Source organism: Montipora foliosa, chromosome 9, assembly GCF_036669935.1.
Source record: "Montipora foliosa isolate CH-2021 chromosome 9, ASM3666993v2, whole genome shotgun sequence".
In the NCBI taxonomy this organism is placed as follows: domain Eukaryota; kingdom Metazoa; phylum Cnidaria; class Anthozoa; order Scleractinia; family Acroporidae; genus Montipora; species Montipora foliosa.
Genome location: NC_090877.1, coordinates 47310690 through 47331075, shown reverse-complemented (window position 1 = coordinate 47331075; position 20386 = coordinate 47310690). Strand labels below are relative to the sequence as shown.

General features: G+C 41.3%; 2 protein-coding genes across 3 annotated transcripts in view; one reads left to right on the top strand and one right to left on the bottom strand.

The window, feature by feature from the left end:
- LOC137972006 (endothelin-converting enzyme 1-like) overlaps positions 1 to 14747 on the top strand; it is a 36631-nt gene extending 21884 nt beyond the window's left edge. Inside the window, exons 14-20 of the mRNA XM_068818802.1 lie at positions 453 to 504; positions 1069 to 1136; positions 6034 to 6158; positions 8228 to 8293; positions 9335 to 9430; positions 9943 to 10019; positions 13545 to 14747. Coding sequence (XP_068674903.1) covers positions 453 to 504; positions 1069 to 1136; positions 6034 to 6158; positions 8228 to 8293; positions 9335 to 9430; positions 9943 to 10019; positions 13545 to 13644 — 584 coding nt within the window. The 3' untranslated portion in view covers positions 13645 to 14747. The remainder of the gene's footprint in view (positions 1 to 452; positions 505 to 1068; positions 1137 to 6033; positions 6159 to 8227; positions 8294 to 9334; positions 9431 to 9942; positions 10020 to 13544) is intronic.
- A 1149-nt stretch (positions 14748 to 15896) lies between these two features.
- The window catches only part of LOC137972005 (endothelin-converting enzyme homolog), a 42283-nt gene continuing 37793 nt past the window's right edge, over positions 15897 to 20386 (bottom strand). Inside the window, exons 20-23 of one of the 2 annotated variants that reach the window (XM_068818800.1) lie at positions 20160 to 20225; positions 19390 to 19485; positions 19217 to 19293; positions 15897 to 17859 (exon numbers count right to left, since the gene is read on the bottom strand). In XM_068818800.1, the coding sequence (XP_068674901.1) occupies positions 17760 to 17859; positions 19217 to 19293; positions 19390 to 19485; positions 20160 to 20225 (339 nt within the window). In that variant the 3' untranslated portion in view covers positions 15897 to 17759. The remainder of the gene's footprint in view (positions 17860 to 19216; positions 19294 to 19389; positions 19486 to 20159; positions 20226 to 20386) is intronic. The other variant, XM_068818801.1, reaches the window with a different exon arrangement.

Genomic DNA, 20386 nt, shown 5'->3' with positions numbered 1-20386 from the left:
TACATCATGGAGAAAGCCTTTTAAGTTTCTTTATGATGGTCAATAAAAGTAAAATCATGACAGCCATTGGATCTCAATTTCTGGACTGAGTTAGCTAACTCATTCTCCTCATCAGAGCCTTGGATCTTATTTCTGCGCATGACCCGAGGCTCTGCCAAAATCCATACAGGAGAAAATGCGCCATAGGGTTCTTATAGTCAAAAATTGGCTATTTGAACCTTACGGCGCCTGCTCACTCCTCGTGCTAACATGAACCAATCACAGACACTTTCGTACGTAGACGAACTCTGTGACTATTGAAACTAAAGATTCGACGCGTGCGTTTTACGTCTGTTCAATGTGTTCGTAGCAGCAGCACCTGCAGTTTTATAGCGTATGCGTGTGACAAACTGTTAATTTTCACTTATTTCCTTTTTTTTTACGACTTATTCCTGTTTTGATTTCCTTCACAGTCATCTTTGCTGGAATTCTTAACTCACCGTTTTACAAGAAATATTATCCCAAGTAAGCAATTCTCCACTTTCTCAAACCCCATAATGCATCTTGTTTAGCCCCAAACAAAGCCCAAGCAAAGTAGGGCTTCGTGACCTGGCCACTTTGTAGAGGGTTACAAACGTGAAGATGAAAAGCCCATATTCGCGCAAAAACGGTGGGGTCATTTTTTTTTTTCTATTTCTTTTTTGTGTTTTGTTTTAAACGCCACGTTGTGAAAACGCGTGCTGATTGGCTGCCCAATTTGTCTTTAACTACTCCATTTATAAAGCGTTTTTTTAAACGAGCTTTTTAGCTCACTGGGCGCTACGTGTGTAAATAAACGATTGTATTGTGTTTCATTGTATTCTATTGCATTGAAACGTTGGCTTGGAGTTTTGAAAAAAGCGAAAGAGTTTATTGCAGAGTCATTGTGCGCAAGTCCACATTCGGTACCTAGGGTAATTTAGTAGGTGCGGAGCAGATATCGGTGAAACAATTAATGTTCTCATTGAATCATTGTGTCGCTATCTTGGGTTGGTGTTGTTTAGCATACTGTTGCCGTTTTTATTATTATTATTATTTCTTTGCTTTTAGATACTTTAACTATGGATCACTGGCAATGATAATAGGACACGAAATTACTCATGGTTTCGACAACTCCGGTAATTTTACAAATCAAAATGATCTTTCTGTATTCACCACTTGCACAATCCCATAATACACCTCTATTACCCCCCAAAACGTTTGTATCACCATTGTTTGCAATTTCTCCTGGGACATGAAAATGTCCCAAGAGAAGTCGAAAACAATGCCTATGCAGATTTTTGGGGGGTAGCAGAGGTGTATTATGGGATTTGTGCAAGTAGTGAATATTCGCTATTGTCGCGATTTCCATGATAGAGTTCATTTTGGGGGTCATTTGCATGGAAACAATGGATATCTAGTTCAACGAAACACGATATATTCCCAAGAGTAAATAACTTGTGTTGTTTTTGTGTAAACAACCCACAAAACGTATTACATTATGGGATTGGGAAAGTAGTCTGTTTTGTTGGTTGTGGTGATGACGGAGGAGGACTGGAACAGAAGTTGTTTATGTTGAGAGAACAGGGACTTAAAGATAGATCTACGACGCGGTCGTCAACGAGAAGGCCACAAAACAAGAATATCATATGAGCAGGATGCATTTTAGCACATATTTTTGCGGTGCTCTTCACAGCAATGACGTAGAATCACCCAAAATTGATTTTTTGGCGACAATGCGAGCTCACAAGTGTGAAGCTTTTATCTTCTATCTTTACGGTGAAAACGCTCGTACCTTTTTATTTTTGTGGTATAAGTACACTACACCCTATGTCACCGGGTTTGTAAGAGTGAGTGATTGAGTGAGTGAGTGATTGTAAGTCCGTGGTGGCAATTAGGCCCGTGGTGTTCGTCCGTCAATTCGATGAGGACCATCTAATCATCCTGGGGCTGGGAGAGTCTGTCCCTGTGGGTGCGAGATGGCTTGTGAGGCCAATCCGTGCTCGGAAGGTTTTAGTGCAGTGTGGACAGGGGATGGTGGCTGCTGTCAAAGACTTGGAAGCTCTGCTTTCACTGTCCCTGCGTTGCTCAGCTGCAGCAATCCTGTTGGCTTCATGGGACTTAACGCCACTGCGAACAGATTCCACCACTTTGGTCTGTCCATAGCTGCTTGCTCCCACGAGTTGTGGCTGATACTGAAGGCTTTCAGTGACACTTTGAGAGTGTCTTTGAAGCGCTTCTTCTGGCCTCCAAGAGAGCGTTTGCCATGTTGGAGTTCGCCGAACAAAAGTTTCTTGGGGAGCCGATGGTCCGGCATGCGAACTACATGGCCTGCTCAGCATAGCTGGGTCTGCATCAAGATGGTGTGGATGCTGGGAAGGTTGGCTCTGGTGAGCGCCTCTGTGTCTGGGATCTTGTCTTGCCATTTTATGCCAAGGAGTTTCCTCAGACTTGTGGTATGGAGGTGGTTCAGCTTCCTGGCATGGCGTTGATAAACTGTCCATGACTCAGCCATACAGCAGTGTGGTGAGCACTACCGCTTTGTAGACCTTGATCTTTGTCTCCGTGGTGATGCCTTTTCTGTCCCACACATTCTTGTGGAGTCTGCCAAAGGCGGCACTAGCTTTGGCGAGTCTGGTGTTGACTTCGCCGTCAATGACAACTGTGCGGGAGAGTGTACTGCCAAGATATGTGAACTTTTCCACTACGTTGAGTCTTTGTCCGTTGACGGAGATGTTGGGTTCAACGTAGGGCTTCCCTGGAGCGGGTTGGTGCATCACCTCAGTCTTCTTGGTGCTGATTGTGAGCCCAAAGTTGTTGCAGGCATCAGATAACTTATCGATGCTGTGTTGCATGTCAGCTTCTGAGGCATCGTTGAGGGCGCAGTCATCAGCAAACAGGAGGTCGTTGATGGTATCTGTTGAAACCTTGGTTTTTGCTAGGAGCCTCTTGAGGTTGAAGATTGACCCGTCATACCTGTACCTGATGCTGATGCCTGCATCCGAGTCCCTGAAGGCGTCTGACAGCATTGCCGAAAATATGAGGCTGAACAGGGTGGGGGCGAGCACACAGCCCTGTTTTACTCGGTTGGAGACTGGGAATGGTGCAGAGGTGTCTTGCACTCTAGCCAGCATGCCATCATGGAACTGACGTATGATGACGATGAACTTTGTTGGGCAGCCGTACTTCGCCATTATTCTCCACAGACCCTCTCTACTAACAGTGTCGAAGGCCTTGGTCAGATCGACAACGGTGGAGCACAGGTCAGTGTTCTGTTCCTGACACTTCTCTTGAAGCTGCCTGGCAGCAAACACCATGTCGATAGTCCTGCAATCCTTCCGGAAGCCACACTGACTCTCTGGTAGGAGACCTTGCTCAAGGTGGTCTATGAGCCGATTGAGTAGCACTCTGGCCACGGCAGTTGCCTGCGACCGACAGCAGGGATATTCCACGGTGGTTGTCACAGGCCTGACGGTTTCCTTTCCGCTTGTATAGATGTATGATGGAGGCATCCTTGAAGTCTTGCGGAAGTGTCTCATGCTGCCATACGACTTGGAAGAGTTGATGGAGTTTCTCAATCAGTGCCCTGCCGCCCTCTTTGTAGATCTCAGCTGGGATCGAGTCTGAACCAGGCGCTTTGCCACTGGACAGCAGGCGGATTGCTTTCAGGATCTCATCAAAGGTTGGCATGGCATCCAATAACTCGTTGACTTGTGGGAGACGGTTAATGGCCTCGTTGTTGATGGTGGAGGGGCGGTTGAGTACACTGTCGAAGTGTTCAGCCCATCTCTCTAGGATCTTGTCCTTGTCAGTGATGAGAGAAGAACCGTCTGCACTGTGGAGAGGTGGTGATCCAGATGTGGTGAGATCATAGATTTCTTCTAGGCCATCGTAAAACTTTTTCATGTCATTCCTGTCAGCATAGCCTTGGATCTTATCAGCTTTGTTGCTTAGCCAGGAGTCCTGCATCTGACGCAGCTTCAGCTGGATAGTGCTGCACATGTTCCTCAGTGCGTCTTTCTTTGCTGTTGATATCGGGTCGTCAAGGTGGGCTTTGTAACCACGACGCCTGTTTTCCAGTAACTGTCTGATCTCAGCACAGTTCTCGTCGAACCAGTCTTTGTGTCTTCTGGAGGTGGGCCCAAGGCACTCCATGGCAGTGTTGTACACGACCGTCACGGAGCGCTCCCCGTGCTGCTTCCACATCTTGGTCATCCAGCACGATGGACTCTAGGCGTTCTTCCAGGGTGGCAGCCTCTTCCTGATGATGACATAGTCGATGAGATGCCAGTGCTTGGAGTGAGGATGCATCCACGACATCCTGTTACGGGTGGGTAGGCGGAAGGCCGTATTTGTGATCAATAGGTCATGCTCGGCGCAGGTCTGGAGGAGTAGTAGACCGTTGCTGTTGCAGTTGCCTACTCCATGCTTCCCAATCACACCTTCCCAGGCGGCGCTGTCACAGCCAACTCTCGCGTTGAAGTCACCAAGGATGATGAGCTTGTCTGCGTTGGGAACAGTAGCGATGACAGCGTTGAGATCTTCATAACACTTACCCTTGATCTCATCCGGGTTGGTCATGGTGGGGGCTTCCTATGTGAGAGGGGGAGTCTCATAGTCATAAGTCGATCATTCACACCTTTTGGGGGTCCAGCCAGCTCGCCAACGAGCGTTGTTTTCACCGCAAACCCAACTCTAGCTTCACGTCTCTCTTCAGGTCCACGTTCTCTCCAAAAGAAATAGGACCGTAGCGCGTGCATAACTCACAAACATAAACAGGTCTGCTGGAAGCGAGCTTGAGTTTCAAGAAAATGAGCTTCAAAATCGGCATGAATTTGTGACGCTGATGAATAATAAAGCAGCTGCTATTTCTAAAACGAACGAAAATTACCTGGTGATAAATAACCTCGTCTAGGAGAGTGAATTTTTGGCTTTGCAGAAACAATGGTCAACCTCAAGAGTTGGGCTATTGTGATCTTTGTGTTGAATTTGCACATTTCTTGTCAATCTTTAAAACACGTGAAAGAAAATAAAAACAATCTAACAAAAACAAAAACCCGGTGTCTTGCCATCAATTTGACACAGATGTATCCTTTCTTTCGCATGAGTAAACATGCGAGGTAACGTGATCACGGCGCTTGCTAAATTCGATGTCACTTACAATTTTGCGATTTACTTGTTAAGCCAAAACTACAAAAGAAAAAGTGACCGTAGCAAAACTCTCCCAAAATGTTTTTCGCTGATGGTAACTTTTTATATTCTCGGTTCAAAATTGAAGTTGTTTTCATGTCGCAAATTTTGTCGCTGATGGCAAAATATTTTATTCGCGATCGACACTTCCTGAAAACTTCTTCTTGTCTTCCTAAAAACTTACTTATTTACTTTTGCATCAATATTTGTTTTGCATGAAGCAGGCTAACAAAATCTCTGCCTTGCTTAGCTCGCATTTTTGAGCGTTTAATTAGAATTTTTCCTATGTTTCTGACGGCAAGTCCTATATTTTGAGGTCACCCATCCAAAGACTAACCCCGCCCTACAGGGCTTAACTTCACTGAACTTTTGTCTTAAAAAGCCATCAGACGTTCAGAGTGCACGTTCAGAGTGCACGCTCAAACTTGTGGTGAAAAACAAGTTGTAACGGAAGTTGAAAATGATCATCATGTCAGCCTCGAAGCCCATTTTTCTCGATTTCCTTTTACTTTCTTCAATATTTCTGGGATTAACTATATTAGTAGTAACCACATGTCTTCTCAGGGGGCTATGAAGATAGCCCGGTCAAAATAAGTTGAATCTCTTCTATAGCTAACAATCACGAAACGAAATTGCTGTTGATGAAAGTTTAACTGAAACTGCTTGGGAAAAGTTGGGCGAGAAAATAGAAAACGCAAAATAATCATAGAGCTGTTCTTGGCCAGTTTTGAAGTCAGTTTTAGTATTTTTAGCCACGCGTTTTCAAATTTTAGAGCTGTTGCACGTTCAGTTGGTTACCTATTAATTGAGATGAATTTTGCTATTTTTTTAAATTTTATTTTTGAGGTCGACTTTTTGATAAAAATGGAAATGTTCGGAATTGGTGGTCTACCTCTTCGACGAAGAGGTTTGCGTCCAAAGCGCAGTGTCTTGTCAACCAATATGGGTTCTATAAAGTCTTTGGAGAAAATGTGAGTATAAATATCTGGCAAGTTCTGCTTGGATTGGCTTATAGTTGACCTCTGTTTGACAGAGGGGCAGAGCACTGGTTTAGGCACAGTTTACATGAGGTATTTCATCACGGGAAGAAACTCGCCCGGCTTTGATCATTTGGCATTTTTTGTTTGCATGCACCCTGAATAAAATGTGCCCATCCCCGGATGACTTCATCCTGGTCCTCAGCACCGGGACAAACTTTCATCCTAGGGGTGTAAAATCCATGAAAACACGATACTTTTTTTCATCCCAAGCCGCAACCGCATTTTTTTCAGCCTCATTACAATTGACTAGCGGCAATAGGCCTTATTCACGATAGCCGCCATGTTGGTTTTAAAATTGTCATGCAAATTAGCCATGTGCTATGCTGGGGGGCAAACATTGGAAAAAAGGCAAATTGCGGAAAATCGGCTCGTCGAAATATTGGAATAACATTGCTAAAAGTACATTTTAGAATTTAGAATTGAGTACCTTTTATAATAATTTTATATCTTTTGATTGCCTCCGACATTTTGACTTTCTACTTCGTTATCTGCTAATTTTTCACTCAAAAAACATCGAAGTAACTTGTGTAATCATTCTATTTTACTACTTAGGTGATAAACATTCAATGAACGTGAAACAAATCATGTGGCTACGGTGTTCGTTATAACCTCTCGTACTTGTGTTGTTTGCCCCCTCACAAGTGTGTTGCTAATTTGCATGATAATAGCAAATCCAACATGGCGGCCATCGTGAATAAGGTCTATTTAACAATTATTCCATGAGCGCGCGTTGGATATGAGATGATAGATAGCCAACGAGGCGCGTAGCGCCGAGTTGGCTATAATTATCTCATATCCAACAAGTGCGAGTGGAATAATTGTTTTATTAAAAACGCCCCCAAAATATAGAAAACTAGACTACAATAAAAATAAAAAGGCCCAAAAAATCACGCATATGCTTGCCGTGTTTGTAGATCATGGTATAATGGCTCATAACCCATGATGGCTTAGCCAATCAAAACTCTCGAATTGCGTTATCCAATGATCCAGTTTTTAATAATGAATATTATGCACATATTCCAACGTCTCACCTTTACCACCAGTTTTTATACGGCCAAAAGTTCAGCCCAAAAGAGGTAGATAAACACTTCTTTTACACGTTTTTTAGCTGAACACAGCACGACATTAATGTTTCGTCAATAACACGATCTTCTTCCTTCGCGAAATCACCGCCATATTTGTTTCTCAATCATAGCTGCTGACCAAATGCACCTGTTTTGCGGCCAATTTTGATTTTCGTCTCGGGACGAAACTGCTCACTGTTCATACGGGATGAAAGTTCTCATGTAAACGAGAATGAATTTCAGTTCATCCCTCCTCCTCCTTAGTGTAACTGAGTTAAGCCCATTGCTCGATTCGCTTTTAGTAACTTATTTGTTCCATACAGGAAATGGTTACAAATGCCAAATTCCTTTCGATAGCCACCAGTAACAGTAAAGATTTGGCATAAAGTGCTAAAAGTAAGGTAGAATTTTAATTTATCAGCGAGTGACGAAGGCAACTCGGAAAGTGCTTGTAACGGTCTGTAACCAAAGTCGGAATCGTAAACTTTGCTTTTCCAGTTCCGACGCTTAATTAAAGGCCCATCGTCAACCCACAGGGTTTTTGACCGTTTGTTTTTGTTGTGGGAATTCGCATTGCTTATTGTGGCAACCTGATTGGATGAATTTCAGCTTTGGCGGGATTTTCATATGTGAAAGTTGTTCCATGGCACGCAATGCCTGTCGGTTGAAGATGGGCCTCTAAATTGAGTTACTCGACACTTTAGCGAGCAAGGCCATCAAACTACTGTAGGTTTAGAGAGCAATCGTTCTACCATAGTGCGGGAATTCAAAAGTCCAGATATATTCTAATGTGTAGTGAAACTAAAGAAAATGATGGGAATGAGAGAAACCATCAGCTCGCACGGTAATGTTGTGTTTGAGCCGAGTGTGTAAATTTCCTTTTGTTTTCCACGGCATTAAAGTATATCTAGCGACCGTTATTGTTTTGTCTTCCAGGTTGATGGCCTGCAGACGTTGAATGAGAACATTGCAGATAACGGTGGAATAAAACTTGCATATGACGTGAGCTATCTTTTTTTATGAAATTTGTCCTCCTGAGAACTGATGTTCGATCCAAGGCCATAGGCGGAGTAATTAAGTGCATCTTCGACTATTCGCTGTTGATCCACGGGGCATTAACTCCTCGATTATGGACGATGCCTACTAAAATACTATTTTAGGCCGGTTTATGAATATGCGGGAAAAGCAGATCTTAACAAGTGTTATTGAAATCGAGAAAGAAAATGAGGGTAACTATGCACGCATTTTTCAAAGGTAATTAATCAACAATATTTGAAAAAGCGTTCTTTTCCAAATTGAAGCTTAATTAGCTCTGAAAAATGCATATTTACCGCCAGTTTTCTTTTTGGATACCGAGAGCACTTGCTGAGTTCTGCTTTCTCCGCATAGTTTTTAACCGCGCAAAAATGTCGCTGTATTTACCTCTTACTAACCGAGTTTGAGGTCCGTACTGTAAGTTACGGACCGAGGATCCGTAACTTACAATACGGACCGAGAAAACGAGGTTGGTAAGATATTTATTGTATCTCTGATGTTAATCAGGCGCGCTGGCAAGGAAACCAGTCGAAGTCCGGCACGCGGAACTGGTTGAACTGCCACAAAGATTGCCGTGTCAAAATCCGAAAAACTAAATCTTCTTGGCTGTTTGAAATAGTTGCTTGCAAGATGCAAACAGTTTATGTAACAAAAACGACTTAAAGAACTTACTAGATAATTTTAAATATAGCGGGCTGTACATCAGGCCGTACTGTAGAATACGGCCCGCTTATTTAGCCAATCACAGCGCGCGTACTATCTGAGAGATATAATAATAGTAACAACGCAGTGCCGCTACCGATTCTGTTCTCGCCAAAACAAATAAACAATACCGTACAATAAAAATAAACAATACCGTATACTGATGGCCTCATTCCATGGCAGATCCCAGAGACTTCTGGGTAATGAACTACTGCTATCAAGGACATTATGATTTCAGATTGCAAGCCTAATGTATGGTATTTATAATGGTGTTGAATTTCCCATATCTGATCTTACTCTATTTAGGCTTACCAGTCCTGGGTAGATGACAACGAAAAGGAAGGGCAGTTACCGGATCTTGGTTTGAGCGTGGATCAACTCTTCTTTATAGGATTCGCGATGGTCAGTTTTGACCACCCTTTGGCCTGTATAGTTTAGACCTATAAATTATTGAAATTCCGCAAGTGCTGCAATCTCAGTCAGCGTAAGAAGACGGCATGCAATCTTTACTGTTCAAATAGAAGGATAGAAAGAGGGTGATTACACAGGAATAAATGTACAAAGAAAAAAAAGCACTGGTAATAAAAAAAAGCGAATTTTTGCAATTCCGAATGTTTAAGTTAGAGCTGTGTATTTCAGTGCAAGTTAGGAGGAGTTCGTTGAAGTCTAGGATACTGACCCAACCAGTCCACTTTCACTAGATGTCTACCAGTTTCTCGTTGACATGAGACAAACCTAATTGAAGTCTTTTCCGCGAATTCCTATGTCAGTAGATTTTTTCTTCTTATGGACTTGGTCGTGGATATTAAGAACATTGATAACATTCTAGGATAAGGAAAAATACAAGAGATCCCTACACTTAGAACGCAGTATAGACTGTCTTTGTCGCTTTCTTTCTATCTTTTTTTCTGTAGCAATGGTGCAGTGTTTCCAGCAGGGCAGCGGCTCTTTATCAGTTGAAGTTTGACCCTCACACATACAACAAATACAGGTTTGTGTCCATTTTTTTAACTCGCCTCAGTCATAGTAACCATTTGGAATTTAAAGGGGTGGCATTTCTGTTTACGCTTGCAGGCTTTGATCTAATCATGCATGAACTAAGAAGAATTAAATTGTACTGAAAGAGAGGACATAATGCTACCCCTGTGAATGAAATGAAGAGATTTGTTTTTCGAGTATCCCCGAGTCAACATGGAAAAACAAATCTCTTCATTTCATTCACAGGGGTTAACATAGAACATCTCTCTCAGATTGTTATATAGCTGAATTTTTTTTCCCCGAGCAGCACGCGCTCTCATTGGTTACCTCGTGGTCACATGACATCTAACAATGAAGCTGTTTCCCGCCAAAATTCTCTCAGCGGGCAACAGTGCAAAATCTATGACGTCAGAGGGTAACAGTGCACTGTTACCCGCGAATGTTGACCGACGATCGCCGTTGCTGTTGCCGTTGCATGTTTTTCTTTTTGTGCTATATAACAAACCACTTAATAACTGGTCCCGAGGGAAACCGTTCATTTTGTTTCCCGAGAATCTCAATGTTTCCCCGAGGCGCAGCCGAGGGAAACATTGAGATTCGAGATTGAGATTGAAACATTGAGATTCCCTCGGGACCAGTCATCAAGTGTTTATTACGCTATATTTCCACAATTTAGATCCCAGATATGTCCAGAAATGCCTCTAATTAGATGCACGCGGATTTCAATAAGCGTCACAAAGTGTCCCCTTGGTCTTACTTCACCGTCACTCGTGTCTCGGAATACAGACAATTAACGTCACAGAGTATCCCTTAAATGCTGCTCCTCAAATAAGGATAAACAGCACCATTTATCCTGACCTAAAAAGAACGCTATTTTTTATCCTTACCTTATTGTTAGAAATAGGTAGGAAATGCTGAGACTTAGGGCGCTCAAGTTCCATTTAAAAGAACTGACCGGCCAGAAAGGGCATTTGGAAGGAATAACTCAACAACACCTTTAAAGTTACCGTATACCTTCAGGGGTGTCTCGCGTCCGAGCGATGTAGCGCGTCCGGTTTAAACTGTGGATATCAACAAATTAAAGCTTTCAGAGCTGGCTATCAAGTCAAATCAAGATTTTTGAAATCAAATGAATTGTTGAATTTTTCACGACCTCTCAATGCGAGAATCCGAACTCACCTTTTCAAAGCTACAAGTCAAAGCAAATTTTGCTTTTCGTTATTTTATTTTGTTCCTCCGTTTCCCGACCCAAAGCGCTAAAAAACGTGTCTGCGTTTTGCAATACTCAGTTACAGTGAAAAGTTATAGAACGTTTTCGAAACAGTATTAAAAGAATGTGAAGTGTTCGTACAAAAATCGTTCTCAGAGGAAAAATATTTTGAAGTAAAAAATTCGCAGACACGCTTTTGTTGTCTGTATGTTAATCTAGCCACTGTCAAAATTTGAGGGCAATCGGACAAATTTCCTTTGAGTTTTATCGCTTTAAAGTATACGCTTCAAGTGAAAAAACAGCGCTAAAACTGTCAATAAAACGGGAAATTTTTACTTCCGACCAAGACGTAAAACCGACATTTCTCCGCCAATATTTAATCTTTTTGAATAATTTCTTTTTTACACTAGATATCCCATTTCGATCATCACTTTAACAGAAAAATCCAAATTTGAAGAAAATTGCCGATCTGAAGGTATACGGTAACCTTAAGTCGATACATTTCATGGATGATATATACTCCTTCAGAAGAATGCGAGAGATTATCATTCGAGTGTTCTTCAAATTGTTTCATTTTATTTGCAAACTGGTGGGTCTGGCCGGCCATTTCTGACGAAAGGAACTCGCCCTTAATGAGACACTTCGCGTTGGATGTCAAAAATTGGTTGTGCGTGTAACCACGCGCATGTCTGGACATAAGTGTTTAGATGCTATCAGTATGGCGGGATAATTGTCACATGGGTCACCTATAGCTCAATCGTAAAAGCACCGTAGGTTGGACTCCTGCAGAGGAGTACTCGGATTTTTCCGATCATCCCCTATAGCTCAGTGGTAGAGCATCCGAACTAGTAATCGGAAGGTCGTAGGTTCGACCCCTGCAAAGGAGCGCTCGGATTTTTCTGATCATCCCTTATAGCTCAGTGGTATAGAGCATCCGAGCAAGTAATCGGAAGGTCTTAAATTGGACTCCTGCACAGGAGCACTCGGATTTTCCCGATCATTTCGTATAGTTCAGCGGTAGAGCATCCGAACTAGTAATCGGAAGGTCGTAGGTTCGACTCCTGCAAAGGAGCACTCGGATTTTTTCCGAGTGTACCCCTGAGTCAATATCGAAAAGCAAATCTCTTCAAGAGTTAATATTGTATCAAATTAAATCACCGAAATAGCTTGCTATCTTGAGTAAACGAAGGGAAAAAAAGAAACGACTGTTCCTAACGAACAGTAACTTACAATGAATGGTTATGTCAATAGATATGGGTTATTGACCAAGCTTGTTCGGTCAAGATGGCTGGATATTGCGCCAAGTTCTTTTTTTTGCATGTTTGTGGACCGAGACGAAGTCGAAGTCCATAAACACGCAAAAAAAGGCCAATATCCAGCTATCTTGACCGAACAAACTTGGTCAATAAAGGATTTATTATATGGGATAAAACACCAAAAAAAAAAGATCTTTGATCTTGCGGGACCCAGCGAGAAATCCCGAGCGGGCAGTATAGCTCCATCTTGCCCGCTCTGGTAGCCAATCACAGCGCGGGATTTGCTTCATCTTGCCTGCTCAACGAAGCTAGTCATTAACAAAAAAGGTAAAGGTACAAACTTTGCATACATTTGAATGGTCGGGTTTTAGTTTTTCCACCACATTAATGTAGCATGTCAATCACGAGAAGGAGTGTTTCATCGGATGTCCAAACACCGAGAAGCGAGTTTTTTAACCAATCAGAATGCTTTCTTTGTTACCTCTTTATGGGCTGAATGACCTCTGCTCTGCGCTGGGTCACCTGAAAACCGCATTTCTCTTGACCAAAAATAATGGACGGTTCGTGAGGCTGCTATGCATGTGCTTCATAATACGATCACATTTTGAGAACATATTTTCTTTACTTTTTATTTTTAATTGTTAAGTTTTGTTTTTTCATACTGTAAATAGCTTCCTTCCTTCTTATTATTTTTAGTATCATATTTTTAACTATTTGAAAGATATTTCTTTTTTTGTCAGTATTATTATCGTCATTAGTGTCCCCAAATAGCTTCTCCAAGCTAAATACCTTTGACACTCGAATAAAGTTGATGATAATGATGATGATGATGAAGAATGGAGAAATTTTCCATGTGTATTATTTAGAAGGAAATTAACAAATCTCTGCCAGGATGGTAATCTAACCCACGACCTCACGGTTACATAACCGTTTCGCTACGGACAAAGCGACATTCCTGATGTGGAGTCTAATATATTCCCTGTTGGCAAAGGGAGCTCTCAAGGCTTTTTCTTGGAGTTCTATCATCTAAATAAGACAGACAGACTAATTATTTTGTGTTATTGCTTTCTAGGGTTATTGGCCCACTGTCCAACTTTGAAAAATTCTCAGATGCCTTTGGTTGTTCAAGTGGCGATAGAATGGACGTTTATCCTAGATGTTCTGTATGGTGATTACGTGAAAGAGTCACGTGGTTCGCCCCCCTTTTTTTTTTAAACTCGGGAAAGTATTAACACTCTAAAGTAGACTTTATATATTTCATGAATGTCGATTGGGAAGTCACCTATCACAGTTTCAGTTTTTACCACAATTGCTTGTAATCTCGCAATCTGATTGGCTAATTTGCCGTTGTCGATAAGAGTCTAGAGAACGCTGCTCGCGTCATGCTTGCGTCAATTTGTCACGCAATGTAATAGCCAATCAGGAACGCTCATTTTGGGAAATAAACCAATCATATTGCGAGAAAGTTATAGACAACGCTTGCTCTTTCTTTGAGTCATGATTTTGGTCACGCTCTGAAATAAAACTTTTCTTTGGCGTTGAATATTGTGGTAAAAAACAAATTGAAAGAAAAATGAAAGAAATTTAACAAATCAAAAGTGGTTCAGCGTTGTCTGTACTCTTATCGACAACGATATTCGTCATCACAGTGGTCAAAATGTTGTGGACTCACGAGGCGTAGCCGAGTGAGTCTACAACAAATTTTGACCACTGTGATGACGAATATCGTTGTCGATAAGAGTACAGACAACGCTGAACCACTTTTGATTTGTTAAATTTCTTTCATTTTTTTCCCTTTATGCAATCGTGACGTTCCTAAAACAATGAAAAATGTTTAGGAAATACTGAGTTTGTTACTGACACACGAGGCGAGTCGTGGGATTCATTGATGGTGTTGTTTTGAAGTTGTCAAGTTTTGGACTGAGTGTCGACAAAACGAAATACAAATACCACTTGGGTCAAGTGCGGTAAAGTGCATTCGATGAATTGATTCGGCAGTTTGTTAGGCTCTTTCATGTGATTGGTTCAAAGAAAGGCGCCAGCATATTGCCAGCTGACGAGGTGAACGTGAATTGTGTGCGCTCGGTATTAGTGTTTTTTGGCCCGCGGGAAATGCATTTAGGTTCAAAACGTTTTACGGTAGGTGTCTTGTGTTTACGTTGTTATCGCAATCGCTGTTTTTCCCCATTTTTTGATGAAAATTTTCTTTAAGTCTCCACTGACTCTAAACATACGGAAGTAAAAATATTCATTATTCAGTTTTACCAAATGGTCAGATCTGATGCAACAGTTGTTTATTTTCCCATTTGTGGTCATTGGCCATTTAATGTCACCCAAAGTAGTAAAGTGTTGATTCTCGGTGGATGAGTTTTGGACAGAAACATGGCCGCCGTTTGTTTGTTTGTTTGTTTGTTTGTTTAAAGACAACAATATGGCCTTCGTGACGTCATTTTTCCGATGATAAACAACTCATAATGGTGTCCAGAACTCTTTCTAATGATAGGTGTTTTGTTTTGTTGCTGATACTTAAATAATAATCATTTTAACTCGTTATATAATCAGCCACATTTTTTAAAAATAAAGTAAGTTCTGTACTCGCGGTACAACTTAGGAATAGGTCATTTTTGAAATATCAATATTCAGCTTGATAGTGAAGCAGAGAGGTCAAAAGCAATAGAAACAAGTTGCAATGGGTGTGAAAGATATTAACTCAGGCTTATCATCCGCTTTACTTTGTCTTTCTCCTCTAAACCTTTCTTTCAAGGTGAATTTTAATACATCTAAAGTGGCCTATTGAAAACTAGGTATTAGGTACCTATAGATCGTAGGACGAGGACGACTACGAATATGAATTTTCCGTTCTGAGCACGCGCACTTCAAAAAATGTCGGTCTGCAAACCTTATGCGCATGCTCAGTACGGAAAACTCGTACTCAGTTGTCCTCGTCATCCGAGTTAAAGTTCCCTGTTGTTAGCTGCGTTAAAAATGGCGCACTCAGTTTTGTCTTTATGTAACTATTTTTGAAACTCTTAATTTTATGTTGTTTTCATGCTGCAAATTTTGTTGCTGATGGCAAAATATTTAATTCTCGATCGACAATTCCTGAAAACTTCCTTCTGCTCTTCCTAAAAACTGTGTATCAATATCTATTTATTTCTGCATCAATATTTGTTTTGCGTAAAGTAGGCAAACAAAATCTGTACCTTGCTTACGGCGTTAAAATAGAATTTTCGGTCCTTTGGTTGTGACAGCAAGTCGTAATTTTTTAGGTCTCCCATCCAGATACTAAACCCGCCGGATATGGGGTAACTTCAGTGAACTTTTGTCTTGGAAAGCTGTCAGATACTCAGAGTACGAGCGTAAACTTGTGGTGAAAAATATGTTGTCAGGAAACTTGAAAATGATCAACACGTCAGCCTCGAAGTCAATGTTTCTCGATCCCCTTTTATTTTCTTGAATCTTTATGGGTTTAGTATTTTACTAGTAACCATATGTCTTTTCAGGGGGCTATTTACCTAAGACATCTACCATGGCACTATAATGATATACGGTACCAAAACAATACCGTGTACTATTAGAGCTACATATTAAGCAAAGACAGAAAACATGCAAAACGCAGTTCAGTCGACAGTTTTGAAATAAAGAGCCGTGTTACTGCACTACCACACGTACGCAATGCGTGCTTATTTTTCCTTTTGTACTCGAAAAGAGTAATTAGGGAAGTCATTGATTAGCCTCGAAAAGCTCCAATGGGAATGGCTAATAAATGTACATCATTGAAAATGCTTCATTTATCTTAGCTTCCCACGCAAACAGTCTTAAGCCAGGTTTCCAAATGATTTGCAACGGTCTGCGACCATCGGAAGCTGTCTGCGTCGATCTTATCGCAGACGATTGCAAACACAGAGGCAAATGTTTCCATTCAACTCTGAAGCGATCCCAGATCAGCGTACCACTAATCCTCTGTGAAGCGAGGCGAAAAAGGATCGCGCTTACTTCAAGTCTGATTGGACGTGTTTCAAGGTGAACAATAGTGTGTCGCCGGTAGGACACAGATCATCTCAGACACACGTTGCCATCAAAAATTGTCTTAAGTCGGAAGCGTCATTATGGTCGACAAGGCAGAGCTGGATTCAACATTCCCGATCATCCAGACCGTGTGCCGCAGATCGCCGCAGACGCCGGGACAGATGTTTCCATATGTCTGCGACATGGCGCAGACCTATCGGCGATCGTGTCGCAGACCGTTGCAGATCATATGAAAACCAGGCTTTAGGACTTCGTCACGCGTTCCTCCCCCACGAGATAAAATGGGACGCCCAGGGGTCATATACATAGTAATTTTCCCCCTGAGCATCCCATAATGTCTTGTCTTTCGAAACAATAGAAATCAAAATGGCCGCAGTATCTGCAAAAATGTCTATGCACTACTTTATCCTCGGCTGACCGATTGGAAAACGACAGTCTTGTGCGAATGAGGCAAAAATGGGAACAAAGATCCCCCTTTCAGCGGCCGGTCTAACAATAATACTAACAAGAATAAGAAATATGATGATACCTTTCAAGGGAACCTCCACTCTGACTTGAGAATAACATGAAAGCGGAGGATAAAATTTGCTTTAGAATTTTTCCGATCGCTTGTTTTCAATTTTCAATTTTCCAGGCGTCGCAAATGCCGCACTGTTCTAACATAGAGAGGTTGGGCAAACGTTACACGTCATAACTTCTCAAGATGGCAGCGCCCGGAAATTTGAACAGAAAAATTGGCTATTCTGAAATTTGGTTATTTCGGATACAAATCCTTGTTATTTTTTTTTTTTTAATTTCATTGTAAACATGATTTCCTACTGTTAGTCTCTTTTTTTTGGAGTGAATTTCCTTTTAAAGGTAACCAACAAAATACTTCCTCCAAGCGGCAATTAGGGAGCTTAAGCATGCGCGTTTTTGAGACGCGGACGGCAACCGGAAAAGGGCATTTCGTGAGCCAGGACAGTGGTATCTCCCAGAATTTTATACTAATCATCTCTAATGGAGAAAAGATACTTAGTAATGTAAATGTCGTTGTTTGAAGACAAGTTATAAGGGATACAGCTCACTTCCGGTTGCCGTCCGCGTCTCAAAAACGCACGTGCTTAAGCTCCCTAATGATGGGCCCAGTTCATGTACACTAAACAGACTAAGTGTTAAGAGACCCAACTGTTTGGATAGAAACAGCTGGTTATTTACAAAGCGTTGTGGAATCGGCCACCAAAGCCAATTTATAGCTGCTGACGGTTGGTGGACTGGATCACCAAACAGCGCACTTCTCGTAAGGATTCATGGTACTTCCGATTGGGCAATTAAATGCCTGCGAAAAGTTCTTAAAATTGGACAGCGGACCAATCACCCTGCAAATAAAGAAAATATAGCGGATAGGCTTCTGTCGGTATATAAAATTTCAACTAGATACACAGGATTAAAGAGGACAAAAAAGGAAAAAAAAAACAAGCTTGTTACATTTTCTTGTTGCATTCTTCAGTTGCATTCTTCTTTTAGCCTATCGCCGGCATTCCAAAACATTAATCTAGTTCTGTAATATTTTTCTTTCAGTCGACTAGTTCAACGACATATCAATCGAGCAGCTAGTACGAATAAAAATCTGAAAATCTACAGGATCCTAAGTGGCGTGATCTTGCCTTAATGTAGTGCCTCGTACGTAGGTGCGAATCACCTAGAGACACTGAAGACTCGCTGAGCTCCACATTTTAAAACCACATTTTAATGTTTACTTCGTAAGAAACTTCTCCGCAATACAATTAAGGACGGTGCCTACTATTGTTATTGCGCATACGTTCTGCGCATCTCGAGATACTCGGATTTCCTATGAGTAGTGCTTACTAATACAGGGATATTTTTGCGCGGTTCAAACCCATGCGGAGAAAGCAGAATTTAGCAAGTTCTCTTGGTATCCAAAAAGAAAATTGGGGGTAACCACGCATTTTTCAGAGATAATTAAGCTTCAATTTGGAAAAGAACGCCATACATTGCTTTGTATTTAAAGCTTTTAACAAATGCTGTTGATTAATTATCTTGGAAAAATGCGTGGTTACCCCTAATTTTCATTTTGGATTTCAATAACACTTGTTAAGATCTGCATTTCCTGCATATTCAATAAACCGGGCAAAAATACCTTTGAACTAGTAGGCACCGTCCTTACAACGAAACAGAACATAATCCGAATAGAATTGGCTAGCAAGTTCCTGTGCGACTGACTTTACCACAAACCGTTTGTGGTAACTTGCAGACAACAACATTGACAACAACACGAACAAACAAGCAAAAAGAATGTTGCATGACTGCTTGACGATCATCGTGGAACTGTGATTCTGTTGTTGTTTTTTTTTTAACGAAGTGAATAGTACGATGGGACTCTGGCAGTTGGTGCGTATTCCATAAACTCCAATTTTAGCAATTTCGGAAATTCTCTTAATTTCGAACAACAAACTTCGATTTTCGGAAAGACAAAAAAACAATTGCCACCATAAATGACAGTCATTCGAATATAACAGTACACGAGAATGACGACAAAAAATGAAACAAAATTTGGGAAAAAAAAGACACCCCGACCCCGACCACGGCCCCGGCCTCGGCCCCGCGTTTTGGCTACTACCTTTTTTATTGAGGACATAGTAAAAAAATTAAACAGTGCCCTTGATTTTAACCCAACAAATAAAAAGGAAGTAGTGAAGATGAAGCAGTATTTACCTGTACTTTGGATAAGAGTGAACATCATATTCAAGCTGGAATAGAGCTTTTTTCTTTGAGAATAGACTACACCACGGCTGCAAGAAACATGGAAACATGTTTTATGAGGGAATATTCAACGAAAAGATTCTAAAAAAAAGCCGAGTAACTCGGCTATCTCAAGCAAAACTCACCATTGCAAATCCTACGAAGAAGAGCTGGTCATTACTTAAGCCAAGGTTAGGTAAAGTTTGTTCCACTTCATTGTCTCTCACCCAGGACCGATACGCCTAAATGGCAATCGAATTTATGAAAAATATTTAGTAAGACATTTAGCGGTCAAACGGCCATTTTTAGGTTCCCCACGTTGGGTGGTCCAATGAAAATAATGGCCAGTCACAATCAGCCGTATCGGATGGAGCCTGACATGACCAGAGATGAAAACAATAAGTGTAATGAAGCAATTGTATAGCAAGGATAGTATACGAGGATCAATAGGGAACTGAATTTAGTCACTTAGGGAAAGTACCTAACCCTACTTATCGTAAAAACACGAGGAACATGTCTCCGGATGTTTCATAAATTTTTCAACCGCCTTCTTGAATTTTCATAGATAAATATTGCTGCCTCATTGATAGAGTTGGGAAAAGCTTACAACTAATTCAAGATGGCGGATCCGAGATGACTGTTTGATATCCACTGCAAACTATATCGTTTGCTTAATAACATGGACTTCCAGGAAGAGAGTTTTGAACCAATTGAATTGTCTGCATTCCACCTTACAAACGCGCTGGCATTCCGCACGATATAGTGAAAATATGGAAGGAGAGGTTTTCCTACACTCCGAGATGTAGAGAAAAAGTCCGCTCAGGCTCGTCATTCCATTTCGGATAGCCTCCCCAACACTTAGTTTCCTTTTGACGCTTGATGGCATTCAGACAGAAATAAAGAAGTTGCAATTTACTTTATATGCCAACTTTATCCCGCCGTTGTCAGCTATGTTTTCATCTAAAGTTTGGCGGCCATCAATCTGCAAGGCGAATAAGACCATTTTGGTCAATATTAACCAACATATTTTGAGAAACTTTTTTCTAGCAAAGTACATTTCTCCCGCCGCATGTGGTTTGTACGAAATCAGGTATCGACTAAAGAGACCAATTTAAAGTACGTAGTAGGAGTAAAAGACATCAG